Source organism: Cenococcum geophilum (genome assembly GCF_001692895.1).
Source record: "Cenococcum geophilum 1.58 unplaced genomic scaffold K441scaffold_21, whole genome shotgun sequence".
Lineage (NCBI taxonomy): Eukaryota > Fungi > Ascomycota > Dothideomycetes > Gloniales > Gloniaceae > Cenococcum > Cenococcum geophilum.
Genome location: NW_027137579.1, coordinates 819,271 through 831,572, shown reverse-complemented (window position 1 = coordinate 831,572; position 12,302 = coordinate 819,271). Strand labels below are relative to the sequence as shown.

The following is a 12,302-nucleotide window of genomic DNA, read 5'->3' as shown; positions in this document are numbered from 1 at the left end:
GGTAGCTTTCTGGGATTAAGTAATTTGCTTTACCTTCTTTCTATAAAATAACCGTTATTATAGCTCTTCCGAGTCGCGGGTAGTAGCCTATAATAAAGTATGCCCTAGCTATATCTGTAAGCTAGGGTGCTATAAGTAGTCCATATATTTTTAAGGCCTTATTTAGAATCCTATCTGGTCCTAGTACTATATTGTTTAAAAGGCGGCTAATAGTTCTAGCTATTTCCTCTATTGTTATATTGCTGTCAACCCTTAGGTGAGTCACCGGTGTTTTACCTATAATATCGCTGAGGTCTGCTAGAGCTGGTTAGGGGAAGAACCTTTCTATAAGGATCTTTACCTTCTTATTATTGTTATTAGTGGTTTATAATTCCCCTGCTCTTTATAGGGGTAGTAAGTATAAGTCTTTTACTAGGCGCCCTACCTTTTTCTTTACCTATTTTGCTATAGCCTAAAGGCCCTTATTATAGGGGAGGCTTGGGTTAAAAGTATGCTCGTTTATAAACCGTCTCCAGTTATTTCTTACTTCTTTCTTTAGGGTATTCTTTAACTGGTTTCTTATGTCTTTATATTATCTTTTGTCTTTAGGGTTGTAGCTACTTATATATTTCCTTCTTACTTATTATTAGCTAGTAATAAGAACCGCGTATTATATGGACTATACGTATCGCGTATAGGGGCCTAGTTTTAAAACTAGGCAGTACTCTTCTAGCCCATTTTTAATTGCTACCTAGATCCTTTCTAGTCTTTAGTTAATTTCCTTAGGGGTAGCTAATAAGCCTCGCTTGTTTAGAATTAGGTAGATTTCTTTTAAGTCTTAGAGTTATTGTTTAACTATATTAAGGAAACTATTTGTCTTAAGCTTCCTTATTACGTATCTTTTACTACTTAGTTACGCCTTAATATCCAAATCTAGCTGTATTTGGATGGGGATATAGTCTAAAATAAGTGCCTATTCTTCTTTGGGGTTATACCTTTTAAGTCTCTAGTATAGGCCTTCGTCTATAAATATGAGGTTAATTATACTTTTAAAGGTTCCTTATTGCCATATAGTTGCTTCTAGGGGGGTGGCTGACTTAAGGCCCTAGGTGTCTATAGCTTTTAATAGGCACTCTACCTGTTAATTAGCAGCAATATAGATACCCCCCTACTATAGGTAGTGGAGGTTTATATCTCCTAATAGGATAGACTCTATGCCTTCGGTTTCTAGTAAGCTTATTACCGATATAATATTCTCTATTTATAGGACCCCTTTGACCCTAGGGTTATATATATTAATAATTTATACTGGTCTCCTATATATCTGGATTATTATAACTATAATATCTAGGTTAACTACCTACTATAACTATAAGGATAGGCTAATAGCCTTACTAATTATAAAGTATACGTGTATAGCTGCTTTTGGTTTATATAGGAGCTAGAATCCTTAGGGGCAGTATATTGATTGTATATAGGTATTATAGTACGGCTCTTATATAGTAAGGATATAGTATTTCTCTAGGTCTAGACCGTCTAGTAAAGGCCTTATAAGACGGTAGTTTATATTACTGCAGTTATACTATATAATAGATAGGTAGCGGACCCCCGGCGAGGGTCCTTTACCTTTTCTTTATTCCTCACTTCTTCTATTTTTACTTTTTTTAAAATATTTAGAACTTTTATCTCTTATATCTATACCCTAGTTACTACTTATTTTATATAGAGCTTTCTATTCCTATATCTTATATTCCTACTAGCGCTTCTATATCTAAATCTATTATTATCTCTAGTTTCTCCCCTATTCTTACTAGCTAGCTATATGCCCTTTATAGGTTAGCTATAAATGTTATATTTACCGCGTTAAATCTAATTCTTAATTATCCTGGTTTTAAGCTTACTATAGCTGTCTATAGGGGTCTTCCTATAGGGCGTCCTCTCCCTTATATCCCCTATAACCCTTATATCCCTATATGGTCTAGTAATATCGCGTGGCGCCACTTCTAGCCCGTTAAGGCTTGGGATAGCTAGCCTAGCCCCCTAGTACTAAAGGTAGGAAATGCTAAGAAGGCACCTATATCCCTCTAGCTTATTGCCTATTGTTTCCATTTATATAACCTAGTATATAGTTATTCCCGTAGCTATTAAGCCCTTACCTTCTACCTCCTATATTTAATACAGTCTTCTTTCTCCTACACCTTATATATACTTTAGTAGCAGTTTATATATTTTATTTAGTCTTAATTTAAGCAGTGTCTTATATTATAGGGGCCTGTATAGTAGCCGTAGCACACCTATACTGCGTATATAAATTAGGTGTGTCCCTATTATATATAGCGGTAGTATTATTTTAGGCGTAGTTTATAGTTATAGAGCCTTATATTATATATAAGGCCATTTATAATTATTCCTTTTTAGATAAGAAGTTTTTGCATTCTTAGTGTATATATACTGACGATAAGGGAGCTATATATTTAACTAGTATCTCCCTAATAAGTCTCTAGCGACCTTTATATCCTCTTATTATTCTTATTATTTACTTAATTTATATTTTCCTATTAAAGCTATTAGATTTAGGTAATCTTAAGGCCTAGTATAAGGCGTTCTATATATTTTACTATCTTTTATATAGTTACTGTATTATCCGCCTAGCGTCCCTTTTTTACCCTAAGGCTTATAGAAACCACTAGGACTTTAACTAAGTAGTCTTTATAGAGCACTTTTATACTAATATATTCTCCTAGCCTATCCCCTACCCTTATAGCTTATTCCTTTACCTATTAGTCCTTTAGGGTAACTCTAATATCTCTACTCCTAAGGTATTGGACTATAATTACGTTATAAACCTCTTTATAAATCTCTATAAGGACTTCTATTTCTAATTATCCCCTAAGCCCTTCTACTTTTTCTATATTTAGTTATATTATAATTATATACCTAGTTATTATTTTAAGGGGGGTAGGTTCCCTATAGTATAAAAGCGCGGCTATAGCGGCCTAGGTGCGGTTTGCCGGTAAAGGGGGGTTTTATTTATTTTTAATTTTGCTTAGCTATTAGAGGATTTAATTAAGGGTTTACTAAAGGGGCGCCTAAGGTTTACTAGACTAGCGGAGCTATTCTACTAGCTATATTAGTTTGTTATAGCTAATAGTTACTTTCCTATAATTTTAGATACTAGACGCGTCTAGTAGGCTTTATATTTTATTAGATGCCTTCTTAATAGAGGTATTTCCGCTTTATAGTGTGGTATTCGCCCGTCTTTATTATAAAGGGCCGTTGTTAGGCGTGGATTTGGCGGTTGCGCGCGAGTGCGAGCCACCGTCGGTTGACGTGTGCCTCCCCTGCGATGCATGCATCTCAAGGGGATTCTTTGGGTGTTTTTCAGGGTTCTTTTTGGTTTTTTTTGGTCTTTTTGGGCCGGGTACAGCAAGAGCTCCAAATTTTATAAAATTTCCGATTCTAGTTCTATTAATACTAGTTACTATAATAGGATTAAAATATTATATAAGAATAGTTTATTATAAATAGATTATGCCTTATTATTGTTTTAGCAATTTTTAGAAAGGTTATATAACTTTAAATTTAATATAGATTTTTTATATATATAAAAGACAATTAAAATATTAATTACCTATTATTATAATAGTAATTAAAGGTAGTTCTAGAAGAGTTCTCTATATATATCTTCTACTTATATTAGTAGATTCCCTTTATTTATTTTTAGTTTATTTCTATAGTAATTACTTATTAATTACTGTACTATATAGGCCTATATTAAAGTCCTATATTTATAAATCCAGGTTTCTTCCTAAGCTTTCTTGTTAAAGAGGATAGCCTCCTAACGGGGCAAGATAATGAGGCACTAGACCGGGTCTTTCGCGCATGCCAAGGCGAATGCACGTCTTCTTACCCCGCATGCATCACCCACAATGATCGAACGACACGTGGACGACGGGTTCTCACGAACATGTAGGTAGTTAGCGTTATGAAAGGTATTATGAGAAACAAGATATTCCACGGAGCCACAAAATGGTAGCCTAGAGGGCGCAATCATAAGAGCACCAACGGATCATTCACCATTATCCATCTTTTCACATATCTTCTGTGTCTTCGGGGCGAACTTTAGAATCGTATATAGTGCTAGTGGCAGACAACTTTGAAACGCTTGGGCCATGACTGACCCCCTAGAAGTCACGCCTGCCTCCGTATCCCAGAGCAATCAGACTGATGCAGCAACAGAAGCGCTTCATCGTCATACCCAATCAGTCAAAGATTTCCTCAGGTATCAGTCAATCTATGCAGAAGGAGCGGAGGCGAAAAAAACGCTCTCACTAAAGGAAGCCGAAATCAGGAAGAAAAATGAACAGATCGAAAAACTAGAGTCGGCTGTCGCAGTATACATTCACGGAGGACATAAAGAAGTCGCTAAGATAAAATTGGAGAATGCTGAGATAGTAAAGGAAAAAACTAATCTGGATATCAAACTACAGCAGGCACTAAAAGAGAAAGGGAAGGCAGAAGAGCAGGCGGAAAGGACCAAATGCCTGTTGGATGAACAGGATACAGAATCGGCCAAGTTAAAAAACGAGGTGCTTGTACTGAAGGCTAGAGAGGAGGCGCTGAAGACTGATCTAAGAAAAGAGACAGCGGCGAAGGAGAATTTAAATGACCAATTAAGCAAGACTCGAATTAAACTCGAGAAGTATGTCGCTTATAGAGCGAATCTCGTTGACCTTGACCTGAGCAAATTGTATGGAACCATATCCACAATGTCTAGCAGATTGTATTGCTTATCAGCTGTCCGTCTAGCTCTAAAGGTGTAGCGAAGATATGGGAACGCACAAATACTCTAGTGAAGAAGTACTTTTCGCTTGATATCTTGACCGAGTCGTCCGAGGTTAGTCTGCAGCGTTGTATGGCATCTCGACCAGCTAATGACGGTCTTGCGCTGCCAGGAGCACGAAAATTGGATCCAGCAAGCATGCGGGTTTTTACATCCACCATCCGGGTCGATTCTCATTCCGCCGACAAACTCTTCCGCAGCCAAAGCTGCACGTATGGCTGTCATGTTGAATGTGTTCGCCCTTGTGTTTGTAAAGTATATATTTACGGCGACACCACCACTTCTTGCACAAGCTGGCCTTGATAGTATCCTGTCTGAATTAGTGGACAAAGACGAGGCGAAGGAAGAGCTGTGTCGAGCAATATTATTGTCAGCATCGAGCAGTTATCCATCACAAGACAGAGAACTCCAGCAGCTTGTGAAATCGATCCTGGAAGCATTTGGAACCTTACTCTCCTCGAAATCTCGCACGGAATTTAAGTCCGACGTCAAGGATTTGATGACAGAGGCTACAAATTTCTGGACTAAGTCACGATGGAGCCGTCAGAAGCTCATTGCTACTCTCAACTACGAATTGTATCCGGTATCATGGAAAGATTTTCCTGTACCTAGCCACAAGCACCAACAGAACACAAAGAATGCCGAAGCTTCCGATCCCGAGGACCAAGAGGAGGTGACTCTCGTTGCGTTTCCGGCAATCATTGCGATGAGTAGCGGAACATGGGAGACGATTCGCCCTGGCTTCCTTATTCGTTATTCTCACCTGTACGAGGCAGAGGGCGAGTGGCGAAGCGAACAGAAGAAGAGACGATTTTCCCGCAGCGGGGTGCCCAACGGCATATCAGGTCTGACTTCCCTGCGAGGTGCTGGAGGGGCAATGGTTTGATACCAGAAGTTGAGTTCGGCAGGGTTAGAGTGTGATTTATGAACGGAAGACGACAAAAGTGAGGCAGAGTGGTTGATTTGGCACAGGGACCAAGGTATGATTATAGCAAAGCCAAGTTAAGGAATTTGAAACAGAACATGTGCAAGCAGGTCCCATAAAGTCTTCGGAGCCAGTAATCTTCTTAGACTGGACTGGAGTGGATCCGAGCTCAAATCCACCCTATCCAGCTAGTAAATTGTTTGACTCCAGGAGCCCAAGGGAGTTCCAATGTGCTTATATACTATATTTAGAAAAGCTTAGCATTATTATAGTATTATAAAAGGAAGCGTAGACATAGAATAACTCGCTAAAAGCTACCTATATTACGCCTTACCGATAACCTTAGTCTTATAGTTAATCTTAATAGTCGTATATTACTTATCTAGCTCCTCTTCCTCCTTATTAATTATATAATCTTCTATCTAAGTAGACTCGGCGACTACGTTCGCAAGGCTCTCCTACCATCTTATCTACTTACTTATTATTAAATACACCTTTTTATAGTAGCTCGTATAAGTACTAAAGAACCTTATTTATCTTAATTATATATGTTTATAATCGGGAACGTCGGTCCTTAAGAAGAATCTTATAGCTACTAAAGAGCCGCTTATATTTGTCGCCTATAGAAGGCACGGCTAATATATTAAGCATAAATCAAGTAAGATTTGGCTGGCTCTTACAGCGATCCTACTAGTATTAATTCTTAGCAAGAAGTACGCGGTTAGTAGTAAGATATTCCTTAAAGCGATTAATTAGTAATAGGATACTATATTCTTAATAAGTCCCTACGAAGGCACGATGTGTGGGCCGCACTGCGGTCAGCATACTCCGCCATAGAGTCCATGTTCATGTCTTCATTTACCCTGACCTCTACCTTGTCGGGATATGCAGGCTACTTGTCAATCAGAAGTCCGCGCGCAGATTAAGAATGAGAAGTCTATCTATTGAAGGTGGCTCTAGGGCCTTTATATATACATGAGGGTGACTGAGTCGGTGACCGAGTCAAGGGGTCAGTGACCGAGTCAAGGTGGCAAAGAAATCCGATTCAGGTCGACACTACTACTACTAGGGCTATCTTTGTAAATTAAAGCGAAGTGGTGGCAAAGCAACTATTTGCATGGATCTCACGGGCTATAGAAACTTTCGCAAGGAGCCTTCCATGACGGCTAGACCAAATACAATAATCGGCATGATTACATTGGTCTATTCGTTCCGTGTATCGAAGGCGTACAGTATAGACCGGTAAAGCCACGTGGATAATAATAAAAATTTGTAACTTATCAGTGCTCATCCGTACCAAGGAAATCATGGATGGAAAAGGATGGATCGATTTCTATTATAAATTGCTTGGACAAATCTAATTACATACTATTAAGCCTCAAGCTTTCAAATTATCCAACTGGCCCGGGCATACATTCTCATTGACATCAGGAGGAACACCTATATCCCAATTACTTTCAAACAAATTAAGAGCACCACCACTACATGCACCAGGATTATATCCAGTGTTGTACCACGCATTGATATCATTTGGCCAGCCATCAGAAGCATTCTCATAGGCCGACCAATCACCGGCGACACCATTTGGACAAATAGCTGGCATTTGCCCACCAATAGGGTAAATACCTGTAAAGTAGGCAAAAGTGCATGTTCCAGGGGACCATATGTCGTTGGGGGTATCGGCGCCGAATTCGAAGTTCCACCAGACGCAATTGAAAATTCTAGTACAGGCATGGCAGCAGTCGAGTTTGCTAACAGTAGTTATAGAAGGCGCAGTCGAAACGTTGTTCCCGGGCACTGCTGCAAGAGCTGGAGGAGGCGAAGGAAGGTTATATGCGAAGCTCGGCTCGCAATACGCTGGGACGGTAGTTGACCCACCATTACCGTAAGTAGTGCAAGTGGAGGACTTAGAGTATATTGTCAGCATTCATCCAACAGATTGCGGAAGTCGCGTACCAAAGTGGTTTCAGAGTAGAGGTATGTAGACACCAGGGCTCCCAACGATAACGTTATTCATAAGCTTATCGCGATAATATTAATAATAATAAGCGATATGAATATAATATTTGCTTGTGAATATTCATAAGCTTATAAATATATATAGATATTTTAAAGCTTTAGTAGCAGTGTAAAAGAGTGGCTTATAGTAAAGGATTCGCTAAGAACTATAGATACTCCGCGCGTTCTAATATATATCTATACATAGGTATATAGGGTGGGTGGTAATTTAGAAGAATTCTAAGTAATTTAATACTTTGCTAAGACTGGTTGTATAGCTTACATAAGATACTAATTATCGCGATATTATCGCGATAATGAATATCTTAGGGCTCTTAATGATATGAATACGATAAGTGGTATGAATATACATTCATTCATCATTGGGAGCCCTGGTAGACACGGTATGTGTAATTACGGTTGATGGGACGCAAGATGAGGGGTTATCTCTGGCCTCAACTAGATCATCCCGCTTATCCCTGGCCTCAATTGGAACATGTGGGCCATCTCCGGTCTTAATTGGCACATCCGGAGGCGTAGTTGGCTCTGGTATTACGGCGCGTTTATTATCTCCTGTGCATCCTGGTCCGATCCATCCATAACATCGAGGGCCTCCCGGGATCGTAGAAGGAGACGGTGTTGCACCATAGGTTATCGGTGTTTCTGAGGGAAAGACGGTCTGCAAATTGTATTGGTACTCTTCAGTGTATAGTACTGACGTCCACGGGGAGATTGTATTGATGGATGTCGACTGGATATCTGTTATCAGGGGTATTCTAAAATAACAAAGTGAACATACCGTATAAATGGTCGTAGTATAAGTCGAAATTCCAGAGTAGCACGGGGGAATCCAATAGGCAGCGTTGACTGCGTCGTTACTAGACGGGGGATTGACGGTACTTTTCAAGTAGCAGGGACCTGTAGGATATCCCCAATGCCAGGCGATAGCGATACAGCCTGGGGTTAAATCGCATGTTACCATACATTCAAATATACCAGTCGTCCAGACGGGACTCCCCATATCCCCTCCATAAAGGTCAGCGCCACACATGAGATGGTATTCTCTCCGATAATATGTTTCGTTCGCCCCGTTTTGATTTGGACAAATAGATGACCGAAATGCTCCCCATGACCCCGAAGCCGGTGTTAGGGACTGCGAATACGTGCTCTGAAGCGTACATGTGCCTCCTGGTAAGATAGTTCCTTCGCCCGGAGCAAAGTTGACGTAAGTGCAACCATTTAGAAAATTGGCCTCGCACTCGTCAATGCAATCCTAAAACGTGGTTGTAATGACCTGGAATATAAAATCGCCCGCACGCTGCGAATCGCACTCAGTAACATAGCATGTGCCACCGTCGGGGACATCCAAGCATACACCATTAGATGCTGGACATTCTGGACCTTCGGCGCTAGGTAGATGGGCGGCCATCATACCGTTATACGCGACTGGAGCGTTAAGAGCGTTCTTCATATAGCAGCGGCCAGGAGAGCCGGGAATGTATGAAACATCTACACACACAGATGTAGTTGAGCAGAGTGCAACACTCCTCGAGAGTATCTGTCCATCCTGGACTGCCGGGAATGTCCGCACCAGGACGATCGTATCCGCATTCGATCACGTACGTTAATTGGGAGGCCGGGTCAACATATGTCTGCTTGTTGTCGTTGGGGCACTTGAGCTGAGCAAGCGCGACATTCGTGAAACTTGATAAAGAAAGGAACACGAGGAAGACTGGTGAAATCATCCTTGTTGAAGAGAGATCAAAAATGATTGTGAATTTTTAGATTGAAATCTAGACCCTACGGACCCGATCCAAGTCTTGTACTTACTATGGCAGAATCGAACGACGTGCGGCCAAGCTAGAGGGATAGAAGTTTGACCACTCAGGTCTCTTCAATGCGCCATAAGTCAAGACCGACTACCACCGCTCATGTCGACTTTTCTTCCAATTACGCTAACGCAGGGGTCTTACCCATCTTGACGCTGGTTCTACCGAATATGGGTAAAGAAGACGTCTGATAATATGGCAACAAGATCCTGGCTTGATTTGGTAGCTTAGCGCCGTGCCACATATAAAAGGCGGCGGTGCCTCAGCGCCCGCCAAGATTCACCCATATTTATGCTATCGCGGCCAGCCGCTCATCTGGCCCGTTGTTGTGGGGGATTTTTGCGATTGCTTTACGTAGCCTGGCACGCTTCTTAAAAAGCGCTCAAAATGCTCACAATACTCAAGGTATACTTGGTACGCTGGTTACCGGACTGCCATATGCTAGGCCTTCAATTGCTCGACGAGCCTGAATTGGATGCCCGTCCGCATCTGCTGTAGTCCATTAAGTTAACGCCACATGGCCTACTCTTGCTGCTCCACTAGGGCCTACTCTTGCTGCTCCACTAGGGCCTACTCTTACTGCTCCACTAGGGCCTTGCCATCTGCTTGATCCCATTACATAGGTTTCGCAATCCTTGTATACTTCGTAAAGTCGCTCAATCTAGAAGTTGAAGCCGTCGATTGAGCCTTGATCAACACCCAGTGGCTTGACGCCGTTGCATACACCCCGGTTTTTAGATCCGCATAAAATCCGTCCTAAAAAGCTACTCTACAGTGGACCCCTATATTTGCGTAATGTAGGCTTTAAATACTTAGTAAAATAAGATAGTATTTTAAGCCTGCGTTATCTCGCTTATATACCTATATTAGGTAAAGTTACTTAGTAATCGTCGTAGTCAATCGAGCCGTAATATAACTATAGAGACTTAACGTTATAGTAGCTCCTTTTTACTACCCTTATTTTCCTTATAATTGAATTACCTATATTACGACTTTTAAAGGCAATATATCGCGGTAATTAAGCCTTAGGTAACGTCGAAGACGTAGTTTTAAGGTTGTAGCTCTCGCGGGGGCTTGGATGGAGGTAATTATAATAAGGGTAGTCGTTATTAAGTATTTAGTAGGAAGGAAGACTCGGTAAGGCCTTTATAAGAAAGTAAGTAGAAGGTAACAAGATATAATTCTTAACTCTTAATTATATTACTAAATTAAACTTAGAACTAGTAAAAACTAGCTATATTTACTATTTGGAGAAGCCTAAGTTAACCTAAATATCTATAAGTTCCTCCTAATTGCGGTAATTAATCGAGTTATATAACTATATAGCAGGGCTAGGTTATTTTATGTACCATACCAGCAGGGGGGGCGTCTGAGCAATTCGTGTTACCCCCTTGTACTTCGCTTAAGTTACTCTAAGTTAAAGAAGATCCTTAACTAGGGCGTACTGATATAGGCCTATTCGCGGAGCTATATTATAAATGGTATTGGAGGAAGCCTTACGATATTAAACAAAGATTACGACACTGCGGAGGAAGGCCAATCGCGAATAGCTTTAAGTCCGCTGGAAGCAAGGTTCTTGTAGCCAAGTATACGGCTTCGCTACAATTACTATATATAGCTGGTGGCAATCAAGCGAGATTAGATGCGCCTCCCGAATTTAAAAATTTCGCAGCGCCCCCTTTGGCGAGATTTAAATTCGCTACGCGCATCTTACAGCTCTGTGCCCTTTGGCGAGATTTCAAATTCGCTACGCGCATCCAATCTCGCCTGATTGCCACCAACTGTACATAGTAATTGTAGCGAACGGCTATGGCTACACGCAAGGACCTTTTTGGTTGCCCTGGGGAATCGCCNAGGTTGGCCAGGGGAATCAAAATTNAAGCAACTCAGAACTTGCNTGACGTACGCTTCCTCGACATACGCTTCCTCTTTTGCCTATNCCTCNGCCAAAACGCGAATACAACGCTGTCCCTGCAATTGCCGATGAAATTTGGCAGTATCGTACGGGTGGAAACCTTACGATATTTGACAAAGATCACGACACTGCGGAGGAAGGCCGATCGCGAACAGCTGAAGTTCTTGCAGCCAAGCATACGGCTTCGCTACAATTACTATGTACAGTTGGTGGCAACCAGGCGAGATTGGATGCGCGTAGCGAATTTGAAATCTCGCCAAAGGGGGGTGGAAGCTGGTCGTGCACAGAGCTGTAGCGAGTGCTCCAAAATTTTAAATTCGGTACGTCCATCCAATCTCGCCAGTAGAAGGTCTCCCGCCAGCGTGCACGTCCCTGCGGCTTGCACCACTTTTTTTTAAACAACGCATTACTCTAATTAATTAATAATAATTCAACCACTGCATTAAATAGGCTCAAATTTTAAAGTTATAACTAGGAATACTATATAAAACTTCTATCCAACTATATAGTCCGTTAGGTAAGCGGGCGCATTTCTTTGCCACCGAAGCCGCGGGCTTCTAATTTTTACTACCTCTTTATCATCACTAGACTCCACCATTATTGTTACCCGTTTCTTTAAGGGCGAGCCTCTAGACTACTTAGTAGGGCTCTAAACTTATTGTTATAAGTCTCTTTTAAGCTATAATAAGGCTAAACGTTAAGCAGTTTCATCGTCTTTTGCCTACTTCTTTTGCCGTACCAACTTCTCCCAATCTTAACGCCTTTGTTTTACCGCTTTCTCGTTATTCTTCTTCTCTTCCTATTTCTAAATTT

At 41.0% G+C, this 12,302-nt stretch overlaps 2 protein-coding genes across 2 annotated transcripts; one reads left to right on the top strand and one right to left on the bottom strand.

Moving 5' to 3' along the window:
• Positions 1-4,016: 4,016 nt before the first annotated feature.
• Positions 4,017-5,879, top strand: K441DRAFT_610994 (uncharacterized protein). The gene is made up of 3 exons (XM_067645557.1): positions 4,017-4,729; positions 4,789-4,876; positions 4,935-5,879. Exons 1-3 carry the CDS (start codon positions 4,152-4,154, stop codon positions 5,706-5,708), a joined length of 1,440 nt encoding a protein of 479 aa, XP_067504011.1. The 5' UTR covers positions 4,017-4,151; the 3' UTR covers positions 5,709-5,879.
• A 2,592-nt stretch (positions 5,880-8,471) lies between these two features.
• K441DRAFT_720347 (uncharacterized protein) lies at positions 8,472-9,418 on the bottom strand (the record flags this gene model as incomplete). The annotated part of the gene is made up of 3 exons (XM_067654041.1): positions 9,147-9,418; positions 8,545-8,930; positions 8,472-8,496 (listed from the first exon to the last, which is right to left on the bottom strand). Coding segments are annotated over exons 1-3 (481 nt in total), but the record flags the coding sequence as incomplete, so codon positions are not given.
• Positions 9,419-12,302: the final 2,884 nt, after the last annotated feature.